At 35.8% G+C, this 23,474-nt stretch overlaps 1 protein-coding gene across 4 annotated transcripts in view; it reads right to left on the minus strand.

The window, feature by feature from the left end:
* LOC124365788 (myosin heavy chain, striated muscle-like) overlaps positions 1–23,474 on the minus strand; it is a 654,015-nt gene that overhangs the window by 583,700 nt on the left and 46,841 nt on the right. For all 4 annotated transcript variants that reach the window (XM_046821808.1, XM_046821805.1, XM_046821806.1 and 1 more), the window contains exon 3: positions 404–569. In XM_046821808.1, the coding sequence (XP_046677764.1) occupies positions 404–569 (166 nt within the window). The remainder of the gene's footprint in view (positions 1–403; positions 570–23,474) is intronic.

Genomic DNA, 23,474 nt, shown 5'->3' on the forward strand with positions numbered 1-23,474 from the left:
GACGCTTATTATACCGCACCTATTTTTGATTCGATTATCAAGAATACCGATAATTCGAATGATGGACGCTTATTATACCGCAGTTATGTGGGTAACCAAATGTAGTCCACGCTTTTACAAACAAATACTGCACTTATAACGATGTTTGCGTTTCAATGTTTCACGGCATATGTGAAAGTGTTACTATTAATTAACACGCTATCCTTGAGATTTGGCTCACACAGTATTGTATAGAAAACAGTCAAGATGTAAGTATTACAGAAAAGTACATTATACACCTATCTTGTGAGGAACTTTATGCGTGGAAACGCAGCAGTAAGCAATTGATTGTGATGGTCAATTAATTAAAAAAGGATGTAAATGTATAATGTTACAGCTGTATTTAAACACATTGTATTCATACCGATTGTGGTGACGGAGGCAAGTTCAGGGGCGGCACCATTACTTCTTCCAGCCTGGAAGCGATCTTTTCCAGCACTTCCATCCTCTTTTGGAGCTGGATAACCTGGGAGTCCTTAGCCCTCAGGATCACCAGAGCCTTGTGAGCTCTAGTCTCTGCTTCCTCCGCTCTGTGAGAAGACTTTTGTTAGTAATATGTGATGAGTTTGAACTTTAAATTAATCTAATTCTACAAGAATCTAAAGCATCGCAGCAAGCAACAGTGGATATTAAACTTCTTGCATCACCCCGGAACTTCAAAGATTTTAACCCCTGATCCTATTAAAGCATTTTCTTCACTAGTATACATAAGTGTGACAGTAGCAAACAATAGGTTTCCATATTTTCCATAGAACTATCACCTACAGAATAAAAAGTCTGAGAGTCATCTTCTGAAGCACGAGATGATCTGCTGCTGGAAATGGATAATACCCCTTCACTCCTTCAGCACCATGCATTGCCTACAATGAATGAATGCTCGTCATTATTACAACGTGGTTCTCAAAAGATCATCTTTAAATAACAGTAACATCTGTAACGTAAAAGGTGTGAAAGGAACCCATCTTCCTATACGTCTATCCACTTCTGGAACTTCTTGAATTGACTTTGCCTACAGAATACAATGACCATATCTTCAACTGTGCTTTATCCAGTCTACTAAATCCGATTTCTTGTCATTGCGACATCTAAAAATATAAATATAGATCAATAGGATCAGTGTTAGACAACTGTTAAGCAATGCCTATCAGTATTGGGTATTATGTGAACGTTTATTCTATCCTTGAGTTCCGTCTGACGAAGTCTTTGGAGGCTGACACCCACAAGCACAAAGGATCCCGGTCTTCGAGTGGCAGGCAGAGGGTGTCATTGGACAGAAGGCAAGAAGACCTACACAAACTGGGGAAAGGCAGAAGACAACGTCGGCTCGAGGAACCGACTAAGGAGGCCCTTACAGTCAGGGCTGGAGGTAAGATCTCTGGGGGCTTCTAAAACCTCCGTGTACTTGAATTCCACGTTACTATATTAATTTCAACAGACCTTCAACTGCTGCAGACTTCATAGCTTCGTCACTTATGGCATTGAAGCGATATCGACATTTATCTCAATTCGCTTCTTCACCTTTGAAATCGTCAGATCCTGAGTCACGTGCATGACCTGTCCTAGGTCGAAACCATAAAATAACATGATCTTCAGTATTACTAAAATCTCCTTAGGAACTAAATGTAGCTTATTGACCTGGATGATAACGAAGTGTCTCAATTCACCCTGAATTTCACATAGTTGACTGTGTTATTCAAAACTTAAATCTAGAACTGAGAGTGAAACCTCATACTTCTATAGTAAATTTTTAATAAACATGCTACTATTCAAAGTATGAAAATCTTACGTCAGCAAAACTTTAAATAAAAACACATAGTCCTTAACTTAAAAAAAAATAATAATAATAAAACAGATCAGAAAAATTGTTTTATGTTGTATTTAACTATATACAACACGTATAACAGTATTTTGTATTTAACGGAATCGTCAATGCGATATTTATGCAAATATTTCAATATTAGCAATGCTTATTATTTCATTGTTCAATTACCGTACAATTTTGAAAAGATATAGCTGTAAGGTAATTTATTTGGGGAAGTATAAAAGTATATAAAATACAATTTTAGTTATAAAAGTGCAGTAGTTTTAGTAGGAAACCCAACTTTTAAAAGTTCCTTCGGTTTATAATAGAGTAAAAACCTTTATCGACAGAATTTACAGAGAATATATACACGGTATTAAATACTTTTGTACATGTATTGCTAAGTTGCCGAACGTCAAGAAAATGTCTAATAAATATTACTTTGTTTTATGTACGTGGTTCATTGCACGTCAAAATCAGCATTTTCAGCAGCATACACTACGAACATTGAGTAGTTCCTAGATACTGCGTCGTAGTTTGGACATATTTTATAGATTCTCTAACATTTTGTCATTTTGTATCTTTATTCTATTCTTACTATTTTAGATTTTATTAATTTTATATTTTTAAATATGTAGACCTGCTCTGCAATAACCTTATTAGTGGATAAAACATTGAAAAAACACCACACAGAAGAAAAACTCGGCTAAACGAATAACCATGTTTCAGTCATATTTTGAAACTTTGCAACGAACGATAAACTTATTTTAAGAAGCTTTTGCAGTTTAAGCGTGTCAGGTCGAGGAGTTTAACAAGTCCCGGATTTAACATTGTAATCCGGCCGGGGCGAGGTTCCGAGTAGCGGGGGGGGGGGGGAGAACATCACGTCAAAGAGTCAAAATTAGTTGCCAAAGTCAACTCACTGGCGGGGAATTATTTATTAAATATTTCAGCGGAGTTAAGAAGTTCGCCGCATGATAAAAGTCTTATAAAAAGTCTTTTAATAACGGGCCGGATCCTTGCTCGGGGTCCCTTTTTAATTCACCTCATCTGCCAACAGATTGTGCCGCTCTAGCGAGGGCGACATCGACACTTAGTGGAATTGCGACAATTAAATCCGCCGTTAGCCGTAGTGGATGTGCATTAAAGAACAATCAGGGGCCCAAGCTCGAGCCTTGGAGCACCACGCGGACCCGTGTTACCGCCACCGTCTGTAATTGTGGGGGCGCGTCTCCGCTACAATTAGTCCCGGATATTTGTCTTCTTACCCCATCCCGGACAGATTAAAAACGAACAGTGAGAATTTATTAGCCAACTTCTTGGGTAATCTTGGCATTAAATGCGGGCTTACTTCGCGTTTTGTCATCGGTCCTGTCGGCGCTAATTTATTGCCCACTTTGTGTAATCCGCGGCTCGGTCCAACTTTTTAATAGCCCCTTATTTGTTTTGGCAGTTTGTACACGTCCTCTTAAGGGGATTTTCTTTCCTCAAATTGAATTCAATATTCAACACCTCGGTTGCTTTTAATTATTAGAGAAGTTATGACTCAACAACTCACATAAGTTAAGTACATTTTGATGTGCGGGTTTGTCCCAACATTCTACAATATGAAATACTTTGTTTTTCTGAAACTTCAGTTATATCTCTAAAACCAGAGATCATAACAGCTTCTATGTGACATAAAATACAGTACAAAATTAAATACAAGTTATGTCAATATTTTATAGATTCGAATATGTGTACCTTAAAAGGTCAGTGGGGTGTGCTCTGAAATCGTAGATTACTCAATTTTAAGTTACATTTGTGGGATAAGATGAACTGCAGTAAAACGTCACGGTTTTCATCATTTAAAAATAATCACAAATCTATCGACGGAACAATTTTTCACAGCGCTATCCCACGGTCAGACCTAGTACTACCATTCAGTGAACATAGCGCACCACTAGCGAGTTATGGTGAGACGTTTAGAATTTGATAGTACCATTATTGTATGTAATTTCAGAGATCATTGGGGTGGGACCTAAATATCTGTGTGAGCACTTGGAATGTAGTATACGAGCAGCACTATCCTATGGTCAGGCCTAGTACTACCATTCAGTGAACATAGCGCACCACTAGCGAGTTATGGTGAGTCGTTTAGAATTTGATAGTACCAGTAGTGTATGAAGTAATTGCAGAGATCATTAAAGTGGGACTTAAATATCTGTGCGAGCACATGTGGTATACGAGCAGCACTAACGGTCAGACCTAGTACTACCATTTAGTGGACATAGCACAGCATTAGCTAGTTATGTTGAGACGACTAAAGTTTGATTGCCGTTTGGTGTTATAGGTTCCTAAGTATCAGCATTTTATGATGGAATTGCAGATATCACAGGGGCGGAGTAGTAAACATTTAAGCGAGCACTTGGAAGCAAATGGTCATGTAAAATTCAATGGCGTTTTATTGAGCAGTTTAATAGGATTATATAATTATTATTGATATATTGAGCGAATTAAGGAGTTTATAATGTACTTATATAAAACAGTGTAATAAATAATACAAGGAAATTACTGGTATAATTAATTAATGATTGAACTCTAATTTAAAGTACTATTTCTCACTAAACTATTAAAATGATCTATTTTAATTGAAGGCATTCAAAAGCCATTCCATTTCAGCTACAAGCAGTAATGGAATAAAAACTTATTATTGTTGAAGAAAAACACAGCTCAACTCAGTAAAATCTATACAAATTAATTTGTTACGTACAACAAATGGTAGTACTAGGTCTGGCCATAGGATAGCGCTGTTAAAAATTTTTCCAGGGATACTTCACTTTATCGTGGGAGCAAATATACACGAGCATACTTTTCCCTACGACTTGCGAGAGAGACTTCACTTAGGCTACGCTCAGCCAAAAAAATAGACGATAAAAATCCAAACTTTTTTATTTGTGTACGGTTTATTGTTTATTTTGAATTGCAAGACAGTTTTCCGTAAATTTGGATCACTTTTAAGAGAAAATATAACAGCAGTGTATTGATTGCTGAAATGTGACAATTAGGCTATATCTTCAATACCATGCAAAACCTTCGGATGATCTAATTTCAGTGCGGCTTCTCTCTTAAAGGAGAGGCCGATGCTCTTTAAAGTATTATTCTGTCCGTCTTCGTGGGTCACCGTCTGTGCAAGAATCTTCTCATCAGAATACGGAGGTTAGTCGATACAGTCCAAAGTCGACGGTGCTGATAAAAAGAGCAACGGTCAGAGAGAGGATCTGAAGCTGTGCTATCTCTAACACATTATCCTATGTCCGGCGATTTAGACCACTCGGCCATCAGCGCTCCCTGGTGAGAAGCGTCCTGACCGACTTTTACAGCGAGCCACCAGTCCTTCAAAGACACATGTGATTCTATCGACCGGCCTCAGAATGTGGGTTATTGATTTTCACCACTGCCCCAATCCGGGGGGTGTAACGGGGTCAGTGAAGGCACGGCAGGAGCCGCGGGGGATGTATCGATCTCCGGCAGACAACCCTGCGTCCATCCCGTGGGACCCTCGGCGAGGGGAGTCCCTGAACTCCAGGAGCCAAGGGCGATGACCTTTACATGCAGGGGAAAACGCCTGCCGCCGTCCTTGTTGGGCGGAAATAAATCTGGATTAGAGATATATCGGAAGATTGAGGTTTGCCAGTTGTTTTAATCCAGTCTTGTTTTATCCAGGTGGAACGTTTATAACTATTAGCCTAATCGTGATTCTATCTAGGTTATACGTACTTTTCAACTACCTCTGTTTTACTTGGACTCCAGAGCTTTGCTTCCTAAATTACTCGTGTAATATTCATTTATTTTTTTGCTCGAAACACCCTCGCTCCAAGCATAGTAAGATTTAAAACTGTATTAATTTGAAATAATTTATTCTTAAACTTTGTCATTATCAATGATAGGGACGTGGGCACTTTAGAATGAGCTCAATTTTAAATAGAAAAATTTATTTTGCCCATATTAGTTCAATGGTTAAAATGTTGTTTTATTTCATAATACAATTTTTTCCTGAATGTAATTAGCACACGAATGTAATTACACCAACGTGCCTGAAAAAGTGTAAGTAAATGCTGTACCCGTTTGTTTTTCCAACTTCCATTTTCAGGGTTTCCCCGTCATGAAAACTTTACCACAACATCAGATCACAAATAATACAAGAAAACTAAAAAACATTTTTCTGTGATCAACTTCAAGCAGGACTGAAAATTCTTTAACCATGTAGAGACGATTGAAATTATAATCGCATTCAGATTAACCATAAGAAACGGTATAACGGTTCCAATATACATGATAAAGTTTGGAACTTAGTTAAATAAAGAATTGTCTTTTGTGCTTTTCAATGTTGCTTAATATTTCTTAGAATAGACAGATTTGAAGAATACAGCTTTGGGACGTCCAATAGCTTGAAGTGAATCCGTCAGGACATCCGATTCCTGATCTTGCTGGATCTACTTCAGTCTAAAGTTTGACCTTTCAAGAGCACTCTTCTTTACGAAAACACCATGCAATCTCTGAGAAAATCTTCGACAGGATTTTCATAGTTGCGAGGGACATAAAGGGTTGCCATTATGGATCTTCACCCTTGTCAAATGCCGCCAGAATTGGCAATGTCTAAATGAAAGCAATAACCCAATACAGTGTGAACGAGTGAGTTTGGTTCACCCTGGGAATCCTTTATATGAGCATGTTGGTACTTAGTGAGTCCGCTACCAGCGGCTAAAATTCATTACATCATTCTCGGCAAAGTTCAAGTAACTCTGGGTACGGAATGACTAATAGTCAATCAGAGCTCTTTATCATTAGAAATGGACGGTTTGAGATTGAATCGTAAAACCAAAACAAACGATAGGGTGTGTTATCATTCCCTCCAAAAAACTGGAGAACAATCTTTTACTCTTCCAGATATTGTACCTTTAAGGACAAAAACGATTTTTGCATGTGAAGAATACCGACAAATCAAAAGGCTTGACTCCATCGTGGGTTCCGTATCGATTACAACTACTACTTCAGGAGTAATTCCATTTCTAATACCGTCTGAATTCCTCGATCAGCATGACGCGGAGAAAAACAAATCACAATTATCGAACTTACTGTTCGATATTCCAGCTAAACCTTAGAGGCATCCATGAAAGAGTCGTAAAATACTTCCCTCCAGATCACCGTTCGACATCTTCAGATCAATCACCGATGTCATTCCGCCGACCCAAGTGTTTGACGCGAGGTCAGTACCAGCGGTAAACTCCCGCGCAATACGCCGTGTTGGCTGACATGTGCCAGAAGCCGGCGCGCGGACGCGGCATCGTGTCGGTGTCGAAACCTGGCCCGGAATAGCGACTTGAGCCATCCTCGTCTGTTTACCGCCTTTGTCTCTCGTGTTTGTGTTCGCACCCTTTTGAGCCCGGTCCGGGGCTAGTTGAGTTACTACGCTGCAGATACTACATGGTGTTCCGAAATGAGTGACTTTCTGCCTAATTCATGTCCCTGTTTAGACACACGAGTGATCACAATGTTACGCGTTATCGATCAGCGATGATTTTAAAACATCAAAAAACTTCATTTGAAATTCGCCGGCCTCCTAAGTTTGTTCTTTTACTGTTCAATAGTTGCAATAGCATTTACTGATAAAAACAGTAAAGAATATCTTATTTTACCAGGTAAAGTTAGCCCTAAGAAGCCTCCTCTAATGCTTAACTTAGGAACCAACGGCTTCAAGGTGACTTCCGAGCCACCATAAATTGCTGGGCAGGCGGACTGCTTGCAAGAACTGGATCGCTCAACCCATCCAAGCAACAGCCACGGTCGACGTTGCTTGATTCGGTGATCTTGCTTGATTACTGAGAAAAATTGAGACCACGCGCTCACTCTTTCATTTAAGACTGGCATGCTCTGAACAGAGGCAATATAAAAAGTTTAAAAGGTTCAAGATTTTCTTTATTCCCAAGGCGAAGGAGACATAGACCGGGAAGGCGGGCTGCTTGCAAGGACAGGATCGCTCAGCGATCATCCTACCAAGGAGCAGCCACGTTCGACGTTGCTAGACTAGGTTATTATTTAAATTTAATACAAAAGGCATTTTGAAAGAAAGGGTTTCAAAAAGTTTTGATGAAACTTCTTGCCTTTTTGCCGTTTATCTTGAATATTTATAAAATCTTTTTAAGTATAGAAGTCCACAGAGAATTGACGAGAATATGCTATAGCTCTGTCACAGAACTATAAAAATGCCAAATGTGAGGAGCCTTTTGGGGATGAAATTTCTGAAGACGGAAGATAAGTACATTGATTTGTGAATGCAAATATGAACATTTATGCGTAATATTATGTATGTTCGTAAGTTTTATGATCAGATTTTTGAATAATGTTGACTTTCAGTAAGCTTTAATAGTACATCAGCGAAGTTATAATTATTTTAATAACGCTATAGTTAAGAAATGTGATGCCAAGTTTGAATTCATAAATTTATATTATTTTATCAGAGCCTGACTTGAAGTTTAAATATAGTGTGTCCCATGGTTATTGAGAGTCAATCTATTAATTTACTTAATTACAATAATTAAGCCCCTCCCAACGTTGAAAACGGCACATACAAAAGTTAAGCACTGTCCTTCCCAGATTTGAATATAGTGTGACCCAAGTTTGACTAGAACTTGTCCCAAATTTAAATGCAGTTTGCTACATACGAACTTACCAGCCACGTATACATATTGACGGATTTTGCGGTTGTAAATTTTCAAACTAAAACTAAAAAATGAGAATTTATATGGTTTTTTAAACAAAAAAAGCCTCTGTAACTATCCAAAATGGAATAGGAACCACAATTCTTACTTTCCATCAGAAATGTTCTTGTGTTATAACAATGGAAAGACATTAAAAAGAATGTAACTTTTACGAATAACATTTACTTTCAGATTTGTTTATAAAATGGTAGACATATGTTTAAACTTGGGATCTTGGGTTAACAATGTTGACTTGCGGTTTGTTCATTTAAAACGGTGTACTGCTAAAAATTCGGAGTTGTGTTCTTATTTTGTGGGGATTAACTTAAATAAAGCATTTGATCACTTCAATTTTAAAAAGAACATAACTATATCCCACTTACAAAGCTATTACAAAATTGATAAATTACGCCATATCATAAATATCTGTTTAAGAGAGATCACAGCTGTGATAAATTTATGACGCAATGAAAATGTTGGCGCAGAATCAGTGTGTTAGTCCGTTCGCAAATAATTAATAACTTTATGGTTTAATGGCCATATTTATAAATTCGCGAAACTGTACCGGAACATTTAAGAAAGATAAAGATGTAACGTGAAGTGGCGGGTTTTGGAATTAAGCCGTCAGTTTTCCTAGTGTCCGTCAAAGTTAGCGAAAACACAGAACCACAAAAAACCCACTGCAGCTGATGTTGCTGAAGCTTCCACGGAGTTTTACCTGTTTTTCCAACGATTGTGAAAGCCGGATGAAATTATCTACGTAAAAAAGTGTTTTAGCGTTGGTGATTTTTTTGTGATAAAAAACGAACTCATTAATAATAACAAGGGTATTCAAATACATGTTATAGTTTTCGCACGTAATTCTCTATTTTTTTATTTTATTTAATAAAAATATTATTCTTCTTATTTTGACATCAATACCTTAAACTTAATTAGCATTACACACTTTTATATCTGTAAACTTACTCCGTAAATCTCTTTTCTGTGTACATATTTCTATACATGCTTACAGGATCAAAAGGAAAATAGCAGTTCAGTTTTGTGTGGAAACCTGCAGACATACATAGCATGATAAAAATGAAGCCGACAAAACAAATTTTAAAATTAACTCTTTTAAGAAAACATTTATCTCCTCCTCAACCCCCAATATTGTATAAAAACGAGTTCAATAACAATTATTACCGCGATATGATAGAGCCGATGGCGAGCGGTCTAAGAGTTGGACTTTGGTTCTCAGGTGAAGATAGCACAAGCTCGAATCCTGTCTGTGACCGTTGCTTTTTATCAGTACCATCGTCCCTGTACTGACTCTCCTCCTTATTCTGTTTGATAAGATCCTCGCACAGGCCAGTGGCCCATGAGGACGGACAGAATAAGGCTTAAAAGGGGATTGGCCTATCCTTAAAAAAGTTAAAAAAAAACAAAAACAAAAAAGTGCCAGATTATCGAGATTGATAGTCCAAGCGCCGGGAGTCAATTTGCATTGTATAAGCATAAGACCTGTAGTTTTTAAATCGGCAGGGGAAATTTTCCCATGACAAAGTGTTACCCTCCCTCACGCTAATTTTGGTACAGATTGAAATGAAATGAAAAGTACCTTTATTTAATCGAGGCGAAGATAGGACTAAAAAGTCCTCTCTTCCACTTAACCTCAAATAAAGAAAATAAAACAAAATCATTCCTATTAAAATATCGTAACTGGCATGTAAAACTAAATTACGTTTAATAATTTATTACGATACAACATAACATTTTACGTTAAAAAAATAAAAATTGAGTATATTCATTGAACTATAACAAAACTATCTTTAATACAATAATCAAGTAATAGAATTATGACATCCTTATCAGTTTTAGTTCTCCATTCACTCAGCTTACATGCAATTGCCCCAAGTGTGACCACAAAAACCACCAACTCCCGTCACTACCTAAGAATCCGCAGCCCTATCTTCAGCCCTAAAGCGAAATAGAATGGTATCAAAAAGATAAAAATAGGAAAGAATATTTGTTCCTAGATTATACTTTTCTTACCTTGATACTATAAACAACATCCATCGGGCATATAAATAATAATTACATCATCAGCTAGTTAGATAACTAGATAAAAAGATTGAAAGTCGCCGCTTAAAGGGTGTGAAGATGGTTCACTGACACTACTTTAACATTTTTTACGCGTCTGCTGGTTGGTTTTAGGTATGTCTGTAAAGCTGAGCATGTGAGAAAAATCTTCGTTTCCTATTTCAACCCTTTTGACAACCCCCTATTTCGACCTCTACCAAACCTAGCGCGGCTGACAAACCATTTCTTTCTAAAGGGGAAATGTAAATAGAGTGCAAATTCACTCTCGACTCATAGACTGTAAAGACATTTTTTTTATAGAGGCTACAGCTGTACTGACCACAATGCAAGAATCCCAACACAAACTAAAAGAAACTCAAGAATGTATTTATAACATTAGTGAATGGATTGTGAATATTATTTTCTACTTTGCCTATTATATACTGTCCACTTTGTTGTCTAGTGTACGTGAAGACCAGACAGACAAACTAATAATACTACAGTAATGTTGTTTCATCTAATGCACTACTAGCGAACTCTCTAGGATTACCAAGGTACTAACTACAGTGGGTCGTCTAGATTTAGGTTGTCTTTGGTCTGTATAGTTTGAAACATTTTTCATCGCGGATAAAATTAAGATGATTCACATTTTAGTACAGTACGGTCTTAGCAATTCGATAACTAGAAAAATATATGATGAATAAAATTTCCACATTTTTCCAGTATAATGTGCCTACTGCTGGAAACAAAATAAAGAAAAATGCAAAGATACTTTAAGCCCCACAGACAAATTTGTTGATGACCTATCAGCACTATGTATTGTTGTCTGTAACCACTCAAGGATGAAAAAAAATAAAAAATGGCTTGAATGTGTTGTAAAAACTTGACAATTATATAATAGCCACTTGTGAAGTCTTTGACTAATACGTTAAAAAAATATTTACAAAAACGACAACCAATTATCAATGGTTTATCCAAATTATATCAAGATCTTGATCTTGTCTGAAGATTTACATGTCTAGATAGATGCCATTATATCGGCCCTCTATGATCACAGGCTAGGCACGGTCTCAGAGGTTCGACCGCATCCACTTCACCACAGTCGGCATAGGTCTACGCTACCACAGTAGGCCTATTTATTTGTCCTCTCATAATGGGTGTCCTATTCACCGCCGGAATGCGTCAGGGTGTCTACCGACTCGATCTCCGTTAAAATACATGACTATGCAGTATGCCGCCTACAGCCTTCTCCCTGGGGGATGGACCGACCGACCCGTGCGTTTTAAATAGGTACAGGCAGTGACAAGTGTAACTAAAGCGAGCGGGGTTGAAAGCTGTAGAAGTGGGGAAAAAGTGTTTTAATTTGTTTACCACTAAAAAAAACCTTCTAGTCTAATTTCCGTACAAAAAAAAAAAATGTAAACTATGCCCAAAAAGGAAAACGACTTACCCTAATTTGGTTTTAAGGTAGTCTACCAAAAAAAGGGATTGTAGTGCTAACTTATAATCCCCGAAGCAATATTGGCAATATATGACGGAAAGCAATATTAACCCTTTAGGTTTCCGAGGATATTAATGGTATCTGTTAGCAAAACGTAGCCAGGAAGCATTTGTGGGGTTGGGAGGGTGGGGGGGGGTTTCAGATATTTTTTCTTAGTGGACAGAGAAAGGCCCCATTTTATTCCTTCCAAAGTTCTTGGCCCGTTTCTATGATCTTTCAGCAGTACATTTTAGTAATACTGAATTATTTAAATAATAATAATCGTTTACTAAGAAATTGATTGAAACAATTGAAAATTTGGGGAAGGGGTCGAGACAACTGATATTTTTTCCCGTAGTGGACAGAGAGTAAGGCCCCATTTTGTTTCTTAAAAGGTTATTGACCCGTTTCTTTGTTGAGAACGATCTTTCAGCAGTACATGTCAGTAATACTGAATTATTTAAATAATAATAATCGTTTACTAAAGGAAGTTATTGAAAATTGGTGGGAGGGGTTCTGGACCCCTTGGACCCCCTCGCTGGCTACGTCCCTGACATCCAATTTAAGTAATATTAACCTTTACAGGGACGCTGATATCAGTGACAGCTAACAGTAGAATGGGTTATACAGCTAAAGGATAATCAGCCTTATCGCCTAGAGGGTTATATATAAATGTTTCACTAATTGAAAAGAACTATTAAAACTTTCAGTGTCGAAAGCCTGTATATGTGTAAAGTTAGGTTAATTGGCCAATTATACAATCTGCATTTGCACTGAGATTGATAAGAGCTTCTTATTGTACTTCTTCATATACAATAAATATTGAGTAAATTTGGGTTTTTTAGTTTTGTGCAATGAATTTTATTTTCTTATCTTAACTATAATCAAATTAAAACTTTTAAAGACCCTATATTTTCGATACCTCATACGGTTAAAGTGCATTAGCTGTATCTTGCAGAACTTAACACTACGGTTACCCTACATAATTGAGGTTCGGTGTAGTTCCACTAGTGTGTAAAAGACAATTCCCTAATCGCTTGAATTGAAAATTCTTCACGGTTCTACCTATTTAATTAAAGTTTACCAGTGTTTTCAATAATGGCTTTCACTGTTACTGAAGTATAATATAATTTTATTGGTTTTTTTATTGATAAATATCTCAAAATGAAACGAAGAAGCTTTAAATACAGCTTTAAGGATGTATGATGGGTATTATAGAACATGCTCTGTAAACTAAATTAAAGGAACAAATGTAAGGAAATAGAGAATTTTTAAAATTATGTCACTTAAGCAAATTTACTTTACATTCTGACTGCTTAGTAAATCCAATTAGTTTTGAAAAGTTTTATATTGTAAGAACAATATACTAACATATTTATCGTAAATTATGTGTTGAAAAATATATGACACAAGTTATCCTGTTAGTGTATCGACCATTATATTTAGGCAACTTTACTTCAAAAGAAATACTAAATTTTTGTCCTTTCCATATCTTTTTAAACGTCCCATCCAATACATCACGATTATTTTACTAACCATTAAAAACCAATTAACGATACAATTAATTGATACAAAAAGAACTGAGCTCTAGACACATCGACGTATTTACTAGCGGAAAGAAGTTCAGAGCCAAGCATGAACCTTGCGGACGTCTAAAATAACCAGGACAGGTGCACACTGTATAATAGTATTACGGCTTAGTGTTGACATTTCCACAGACTTGTAAAAATCCCAAACGCAAATAAAAACTGCTATTTTCCCATGTTATAAATACATGGCATAAATAACACGTCATCAACCGAAGTCAACCGAATCCATCACTTTTATCTGTACCACTGCAAAATCTTTCATCTGAGCTCAAAGAGCTATTCCGTCTCATTAAGCGAGAGAGATCACTCATCCCCGCTGCTGTAACGGGTTCCAATTTGAAATGGAGCAATTAAAGTGGGCCCGCTAAAAGCGCTGTCAAAACACATACAATGACAAGTGCAAGCAGTCATGATGACTTGGGGGGGGGGGCGAATTCCGAAACGTCATTGCGGATAATTTAGCAAATGAAAGAGTGAGGGGGTGTCACCCTCCTGGTCCTTATTGCCGGATTGTTGTCCTGGGGTCGAGGGCCTCCACTTCATCAAGGGGCAGCGCCGCTATTGCCACTTCTCCGTCTGCTTCTCCAGATTTCCTTTTGCTCCTGGGTAATATTCCCGACATGCGAGGACATTATTATGTCCACACAAATGTCCACAGTGACCTGCTGCCGCTGGTGAGTCGGCGTCAATGTTCTTACTTGTACGATTCCTTAGATTCCTTACTAACACGAACCTCATCCCATTTTAAATTAATTTATTATTTCATTTTTCACCATAGCTGAATTGGTCATTGTTTCATTAACATTAAACTTATTCAATAATTTTATGTTTTACTAAGGAACTCTGCTACATTGTGTTTCAAATCAATGTCTTCCTATACACTTTATTAGAAAACCTTTTTTTTACACAGGGAATCTAGTTTTATCGCGTAAAATTATTAACAGCAAATCCTTTAGTTCATAGATTTTTAACTCGTTGCATAAATAAGTTATTCCTAACTCCAATGCGGTATATATTTTCTTAGAATTTTAAGCCTTATTGAAAAGATAAAACTTAGATCTTGCCCATGGAAGTAGTTAGTAGTTAGTTAAAGACTAAATAAACTGTAGCAACCACAATGAGGATCATAGGTGTTGTACTTAAAAGAGTATCTTTAGGAGTTGTATATATTTTAAATCCTAATTAAATAAAAACTATTCATTATAAGTATGATACTGTACTTTAAACGAAATATTAATATTTTAATCCTTTCCATATCTTGTTTAACCGTTCTCTCTAATACATTCCGATTATTTTACCACAACTAAAAACAAATTAACGATGTCATTATTATTTATTGATAGAACAAGAACTGAACTCTAGACACATCGACATATTATTTACTATCGGTAAAAAAGTTGGGAGCCAAGCATGCACCTTGCGGACGTCCACAATAACCAGGACGGGTGCGCGCGGTATAATTGTTGTAGTTCGTGCTGTCCGACCTCGCAGGTTGGCGTACTTAAGCAGCATTAAGGGCCCCATAAATTCCGGCTGTCGCGCCGTCCGTCTTGGCCCAGATTGCCCGTAAACATACGGCCATTATACTTGGTACCGTTCCCTAGCCACCCTTTAACGTAACCCCTTACAATTGATTGGCCCGTTGATGTCCGACCGTTCATTGCGCCGACTGCCACTTTTTACTCCCCCGTGGCCAATTTCCGTTTACCGATCGCGGAAAAACCCCGCAGTGACATGTTTATTCACTCGGTCTCTCCTATTTGTTTGCAACCAGGCGATCAGTCTGCTGGCGTTCGAAGTAGAACGGTTGTTCTGATGTGTCTACTTAAAAATCGTACTAATGGATTACATGAATGATTTCTGTGACAAATTTTAAACATCCGAATTAAGCTGATGTATAAATTAGTCGATTCCAAAATTAACACGCCACGGTTTATAGGAAACCGTTTGACACAAACGGGTTCGTATAATTAAATTAAACAATAAGAAAGTTAAGTGAAGTCCACCTGTTATATTTGTGCAATATTACAGATATTACAATAATCTATTTTGACAGTTTTCTAGTGGATATTTTAATTTTACTAATCCACCTTACGATAAAGATTCTGTATATGAAGACACAGTGTTTTACTCTTATTGTGATTTAAACATTTTCAAACGTTATTCCAACACTAACTGTACATTTATAAAACGTTATTTAGTAGAAATGGATAAAGATTTTAAATTAATTTACAACTTTATTAGTATTTCTGCGACGGGTTCTAAAAACTTAATTTTTTCGTAAAAGTATACCTTACAGTGAATTTTAAGAATTTGTTTTGTGATTTAAGATTTTCTGCTTGGAAAAAATTACACAATCTTTCAATGACATAAGTCGAGATGTCAATAAATCGAACAAGTTTTCCTGATGAAAGGAAGGAGGTGTAACATCTCAGACAAAGAGTAATAACATAAAGTGAACCAAATAATCTGTGGAGTTCCCCAGAAAGTGAAGAACTCCAATGTACGGTAAGGTAGTTTGCTCTCCTTGACAGAACTCCACCTAACGACATAGCAACTCCTTACTCGTGTCTTGGCTCTTGATTTACGCACTGCTGTATTTATCGCGTCCCCTTCCTTTCTTACAGCTGTAATTTACAGTTTGTACCCTTTGTTCGCCTTTAAGTACCTCCCTCCCCCCGCCCCTCCCTTCATCCCTTGTCCTCGGTTGTTCTTCTCAGACGTTTCACCACTTCTGCTCCCGCTTACGTTTTAATACTTTTTTCGGGGAGTTGTGTTAAAATGAATGACAACAATAAAACTATTCATAGGCATGCCCGTTTGGGATGGTGAGGCAGTCTTTAATGTTGGTTTGAAATTAGCTTATAATAATAACCAAACGTCTAGAAGCTGTTAACAAGAAACTGTATTTAGTAGAGTATTGTAGAAATTGGCTAAATTTTAATCTAGAAATTAATCGGGATTGTGTACGAGAAATGGTAAAGAGAAAGATTGCACTATCAAATATATATATATATATATATATATATTTATATATTTATGTAATAAACTTTCGTTAGTGTAGCTGTTAGGTTTAAACTGCTCATAATTTTTTGTAACTTGTCTAGTAAGCGTTACGATAATGTGGTGACTTTTGATATTGAAATAATGAGTTATTTGTGTGCAGGAAATAGTTAACAGTTTTCGAACATTCTTATAGTTCAGAGATACATCCCTTTACATACAGATACATCCCTTTTCTTACAGGGCATTATTGGAGGAGCTTTTGTCAAACATTTGTTTCTGTAGTATCTCCTGGAATTCTGAATACCGATGGGATTGTACCTAGAGATTTATTGAATTTTTAAAAGAGGTGCAGATAATTACGAACCCCGTTGATGCTGAGAGATGAGAAAACTAATATTGTTTTCCTTATACCATAAAATGTATGTCGTCTATGCGTCTTATACATTATGTCAACACCTTTCATACCACACAAGTATACCAAGTGGACTTTACGACTTTTTTATTTAATTTTACGACATACGTACTAACGGAAAAAAGTTCGGAACCAAGCATGTACCTTGCAGACGTTAGTATAATTAATACAAGTAGAGGTGATATTTTTAAAACTCCCACACTTCCCAAACAGATAAAATGGTGTGTACAATTCCAACTTGATACAAATAAAATGAATAGTACATTTAAAAACTACCATATCCAAGTGTTTCAATATTCATAAAAATTACTTTTTTACTTGATTAACCATAGGATGTTATAGAACAAACAGAATATACCAAACTCCATGGCATTAGGTAAGAAGATTGTTCGTCTCGTTTACTGTACATATGGTAAATGAACATTTTTGAGTTGTATTTATGTTTGGGGGAAAGGGATCCAATTTTTTAGTGGTGACATCAGTAGATCGAATTTCCTTAACTGTGTCAAAAAAGAGTGAAACCTCAAGAAAATAGATGTTTATTTTCTGAGAAGTCATCAAATATTGTATTTGAAAGCTCTAAAGGTTAAATAAGCATTGTTGAACCTTTGATCAACGAACTTGTCAATTCCTGTATAAGTATCTAGTGCTATTCGTGTTGTTTGCTGGCTGTGAATATTTTCCAAAAGAGGGAAGAAAATATGTTTTAAAATTTTAAAAATATATGACATTTATTATAAATATTAAAAGAACATGGTTTAAGGAGGAGATTAAGGGCACCCTAGATACGAACCTGTATCCTCGATTCACGAAGCACAGAAGTACCTCGCAAGTCAATGAAGGATTTGAGCAGTAAAACTTAAAAGACCATGTTTCTCCAGCTGATGCTTGGTGATCATATGATCGAGGGCCTTGATAAAACCTAGTCCCATGCCTCAAATATCTCTACAATTCTGCTTTGCAATGTAATCCAACTGTCCAGAATCGTACACGCAAAAGTGCACGTTGGAAATCGAAATCTTGGTTGTATGGGATGTAATTTTTTAAAATTTTGCTACATTGTGAGATACCAATGGGTCGGTAGTTTGTGGTATCACTTTTCTGTACTTATTTGAATTTGATTAAGGTGCTCATTAGTGCATTTTAAAATGTTAAAAGAATTTAGCTCAAAGATCCTGCAATAAGTGATAGTTTCAACTATACATATGTAACCCTGGGTAGCATTATGGTATATTTGATGATGCAGTGATGGTCAGTTATAGCCTTCACTCTTCTATATATATTTTTTGACCATTCCGGAAGTATCACCTCGTCTTCCACGACCATTAAAATGCCTTTTGGAAATTGGCACTATCCAAATATCCACATGCTAACAATTTTATATCCCACCTTTGGGTGAAACATCTTGTTTACTTGTGTTGATAAAGTAATACCGAAACTGAAAAGACTAACCACAAACATAAAGTAATGCACTAATTATTTATTGGACAAATTCAAAGATCAATAATGGTTTTAGAAGAGTTACAGGGAAAATTAAAAAAGGAGAAAAGGTAAACACCGTGGCATAAATAAAAACCGGCACCGGAATCGACTTCGCTTAAATGGAAGATAAAATAACAAGCATTACATCATTATAGTCAATTTAAACTAAACGAACCCGCTACAACTCAATTAGACCACGGTTAAAAGCACATTCTGATATCCGGTTAACCCACTACTACAGATTTATCGTAATAAAATACGGTTGAATCATGACTGCTGATACGATCTTTGGACTTATGAATTGAATTAAGATATATTTTCTACCTATTCATTATCTGAGCAAAATCAAATTACTTTCGTTATCTCGGCCATTGCCGACTCCTCTCTTTACACTTGAGTTGATAAACAATCTTGTAATTAGAGCGTTCATTAGATAATTACAGTGTCTGGACGGTTTTAGCGTTTCCGCAAACCATTGCGTGTTCAATAAAAACTAAGTAAGCGATCACGGAAAGTGCAATTTTTCGATGATTTAAGAGGGAAATTTGTGCTACTTCTAACAAGATATTTGACAAGGCTGTCCAACCAAAGAATATTACTTATTACATGATTTACACCATTTGCAAATTATTTTTCGATAAACTTGAAATAGTTTTTGAATGAATATTTTTGTATTATTAGTAGATCTTGGTGGTATAATTCTTTTTAGAGGATTATTACTTGAAATCATTTTCAGTGTCCATATAAATATTTTTAGTGTGTATATAAATGCTCACTAAATCATCAGTGAGCATTTAATACGAGCTAACTTAAAATGCCCAAATCTCCAATTATTTTTGTTAGGCTGACATGAAAGAGTAGTAAACGTATTGGCAGAACCAGCAGCATCATTATGTAAAAGGCACATGTTAAATTCTAACCAAAGGGTGCATTAACAGTAATGCTTCTACAGTTTTAGTTTTCCATCTTTGCTGTATTGGTCGGCAGATTGCTATAAACCAGTTCCTAGTGGCTAATTCCATTTTCTCTCCAACCCAAAATTTTTGAAATGTAGAACGCGTGCCCATCAAATATTTGCCCCTCCCTCATAGTCGTGATTTTTATATTTGTTCACTCAGTGTTTAAGTTTCGTCAAACTTTCAAAAATTAGTAATGCAAGAGGAATTGCAAGTGATAATTTGGCAAACACTTTTTAAGATATTTAGAACCTGCTGAGTGCGAATCTGTCCGTGACTACAACTTTGATTTGGAACTCCGACATCCAAAAAATAGGCCAACATTCTTTGGCCCCACATCTCCTTTGTTTTTCATCATCGGCAATGTTTTTCATTACTGATTGTGTATTCTAAACTTGTATGTATAAATTATACAGTGAATATTGGTTTTATTTGTGTTTCATTTATTGCACACAGTGGCATTCACAAGTATGTAGGCAAAATTTATGACATAAAATTGTTATACCTAGGCCTAGGCCTAGCTTAAAAATAGAGTTTATTTCATTATGTTTTATTTATTGAACACTATGACAACCAGTAAATTAGTAAGGAATGTGAACTGACACAATTATTAGTTTTTATTATAATAAATTTACTTCATTTAAAGCACTTTCTGACAATACATTGCGTGTATTATCAACTATTATTTCTTGAAAAAGCACTTTTTAGGGTTTGCAACAAACATTTTTACATATAAACCTATAAAAAAACAAAAAATGTCTTATCTGATATTTTATGTTCTACGTCATAGAAAAGACCTCTGTGTAATTTTTTGTAAAAACACAACATTTCACTAATTACGAAATAAAATTTAAAAATTTTTCGGGGATGTGTTTTCTATGTTTTGCATAAACAAACTTTTTAGGACATTTTGTATTATTTGAAAAGTTGTAAAAAATTATTTATATTATGTATAAGGCTTTACTTTTGGGTATTGTTTTCCTTTTATTTTTTTCAACTTATAACGAAAAATATCTAAATTAAAATCTAAAAAAAATAACTGCATGTAAACGTTTCTGGTTTCGTACCGAAAAATAAAATATATAATACTGTATAGGTAGGTACTTTATTTCAATAATAAACATTCCACATAGGTTTGAATGAAGGTGTGCATAACTAGCAAAATATTGTCTGCCATTATAGGAATTCCAACTGCCAGGTCTAGGGTTAAAAGAGTTTGAAATGTTTAAAGATCATCTTAGAGGTCACAAAACGTATTTGACAAATCTGCCGACTTTAACCTTGTGCATATTTCAGAATGCAGATCTTTAAACTTTTTGTCACGTAGGATGATAATGCCTTACAAATTATGATCATTAAAACCCCTCTATCGTCAATTATAAAGTAAAGAAAAATTTAATAATGTCAGAAGCCCATGAAACACTGGAAAGAGTTCACTTATATTCTTATTAAACACGTCTTTATCACAGTTTGCTTTAATGTTTTAAAGATTAAAATAACTTATGGCAAGAGGAGCGTTAACAATTCAGTAAAGTTATGGTGGCTCATGCAGAGCAGACAGCCTAGAGTGACAGTTTGGCGGGAACAAACGAGCGGGAAAACAGGCTGACAGTGAGGTTATGTTCGCCAGATGTCCGGGCGACGGAAGAGACCGCGGGCGGGATGTTTACACTGGTTGACAAGCCACCCACAGGGCCGCTACACCAGTCAGAGATGATGTCCCTTTATTGCATACCCTTGCTGGTTTGCCCTTTGTCCCTCGCTTGCCAGCACAAAACATATCCAGTTACACAACACGGATATAGAAATGTTTTACTGTCACAGACTACAGATACAGTCAAGTGGATAAAAAACCTACATTCACAAGTAGTACACTAATCACTGACTATCACTTTTCGTTTGTGTAAAATCGATGGAACACTCCATTCATTGCAATATTTTAGAAGAGTAATTCATTGAACATTGTGAAGATTACAGCTTAAGTATTACATGTCTTACTTACTACACGCTCGTATATACATACTTTGCTTAAGTAGATACTTACTTTGTTTTTGATTAAATAGTAAAAAAAGTAGAATTTGCCATCCTCTGTTTTCTATTATTTTATCAAAGAAAACTCACAATTATCCAATAATTTTTATATTTTCACACGAGGCCTTTCGACACCAAAGATGCCATCGTCAGGTGTGAATCAACAATTCGAAATGATATAAATGTTTTACAATTTAAAACAATGATCAGCTGGGTAAAAACTTAATACAAAATTTGTATAGCTAAAAGTAAAATAAAATAAATATAAATATATGTATAAAGATTTAGTTATACATCAAATAATCATTTAGGGTCAAAAAGAATTTAGTTATATTTTAAACTTAAGTAACAAAAGTTAGTGAATTTTTAATCGGTCCAAAATCATTGTTTAATATTTTATCTTTATGTTTTTTATGTGTAATGTTTCATAATCGTGTGAAAATATAAAAATTATTGGATAATTGTGACTTTTCTTTCATAAAATAATAAAAAAAGAGAATAAATTTTTGCAATAAGAAGAGCTCCTCATTCAAAGAATTACCATCCCCTTTTCCTTAGTTTTTGCTAAATAGAAAATTGAATAGTCTTGCGGTAATTACTACTGTAATTAGTCAATTTTTCAGTGATCCTGTCTGCAGGAAACATCGAATATGCTTAATGTTATGCTCTTGCCTTAAAATGAGTTCGAGTTATAGACTAATCCAAATTCTTTATTTTTAGTCTTGCAGGTAAAAAGGGAATCGTTTTATTTGTAAGATGTGATAAATACACATCCGAGTGCTTTTATTATCTCGTTGTTTGTAATTTCTTAATATTTAAACGATGAATTGTAAAAAGTGCTTACGTTTTTTTATTGATAAATCAAAATATTATAACAAATATAATACCTTATATGATTGTATTGGTAACTTTCTAAACAATGGCACAAGATTGAATTCATAGTGGTACTCAAATTTGTTTCTTCTGAGTTTTTCTGTTGCCATCATTATTACCAATGGGCCTTTTTTAGACGTAACTTGCTGTCTCAAAATCAATATAATTCTTTTTTTCTACCTAAAGAAACCTATATACGAAGATTCAAGCCTTTGGGTCCTTAATATCAAGAGTTATCACGGTTTTGATAAGGATCTGTCAGGTCCTTAGAGAGGGCGTAAAAGTGTGAGGTTCTTATCAGATAAAAATCAAGAGTCCTGCCAGCACAGTCAGATCTTAAAGGGACCCTAGAATTTATCTGACAAGTAAAGGAGGATAGTGGATTCTATATGAATCGCAGCACCGTAAAACGGAAGGCTGGAACAAAACATAAGAATGAAAAGCCTTAGGGCATAAGAATGAAACACTGTCTACATCGTTGCTTAAAGCAGGCAAAAACGCTTGGAGCAATGTGCAACCTTCGCCATTAGACCTGGTGACCTCCTGCTTCTTTTAGGAGAAGGGAATCTTCTGGCTCATGGAGATCTGTCTGGTTCATCTTCCCTCGCCAATCACTTTGCAGTCTCACATATACGAGAAATTCCAAGACACTCAAGTCAAGGTGACTCTAATTTTGCTGTTTTAGAACAATGTTAACTGCTTATACTTCATTTGTCCACAATTCCAACGCAACGAACTGTCCATGATTTGAGTAACAATCAACCTGCAACTTTGAGATCTGGTTCAAATTCCTTCACCAACCACTTTGCAGTATCAAATCCACGAGAAATTACAAGGCTTTTAACATCAAGGTGACTCTAATTCTGATATATTAGAAGAATGTTAACTGCTTATACTTAGATTTTTCACAATTCCAACGCCACGAACTGTCCATGATTTGTGTAACAATCAGCCTTGCAGTCTCACATCCACGAGAAATTACAATACTTATCAACGTGACTTTAATT

This window comes from Homalodisca vitripennis, chromosome 7 (assembly GCF_021130785.1).
Source record: "Homalodisca vitripennis isolate AUS2020 chromosome 7, UT_GWSS_2.1, whole genome shotgun sequence".
Taxonomy (NCBI): Eukaryota; Metazoa; Arthropoda; class Insecta; order Hemiptera; family Cicadellidae; genus Homalodisca; species Homalodisca vitripennis.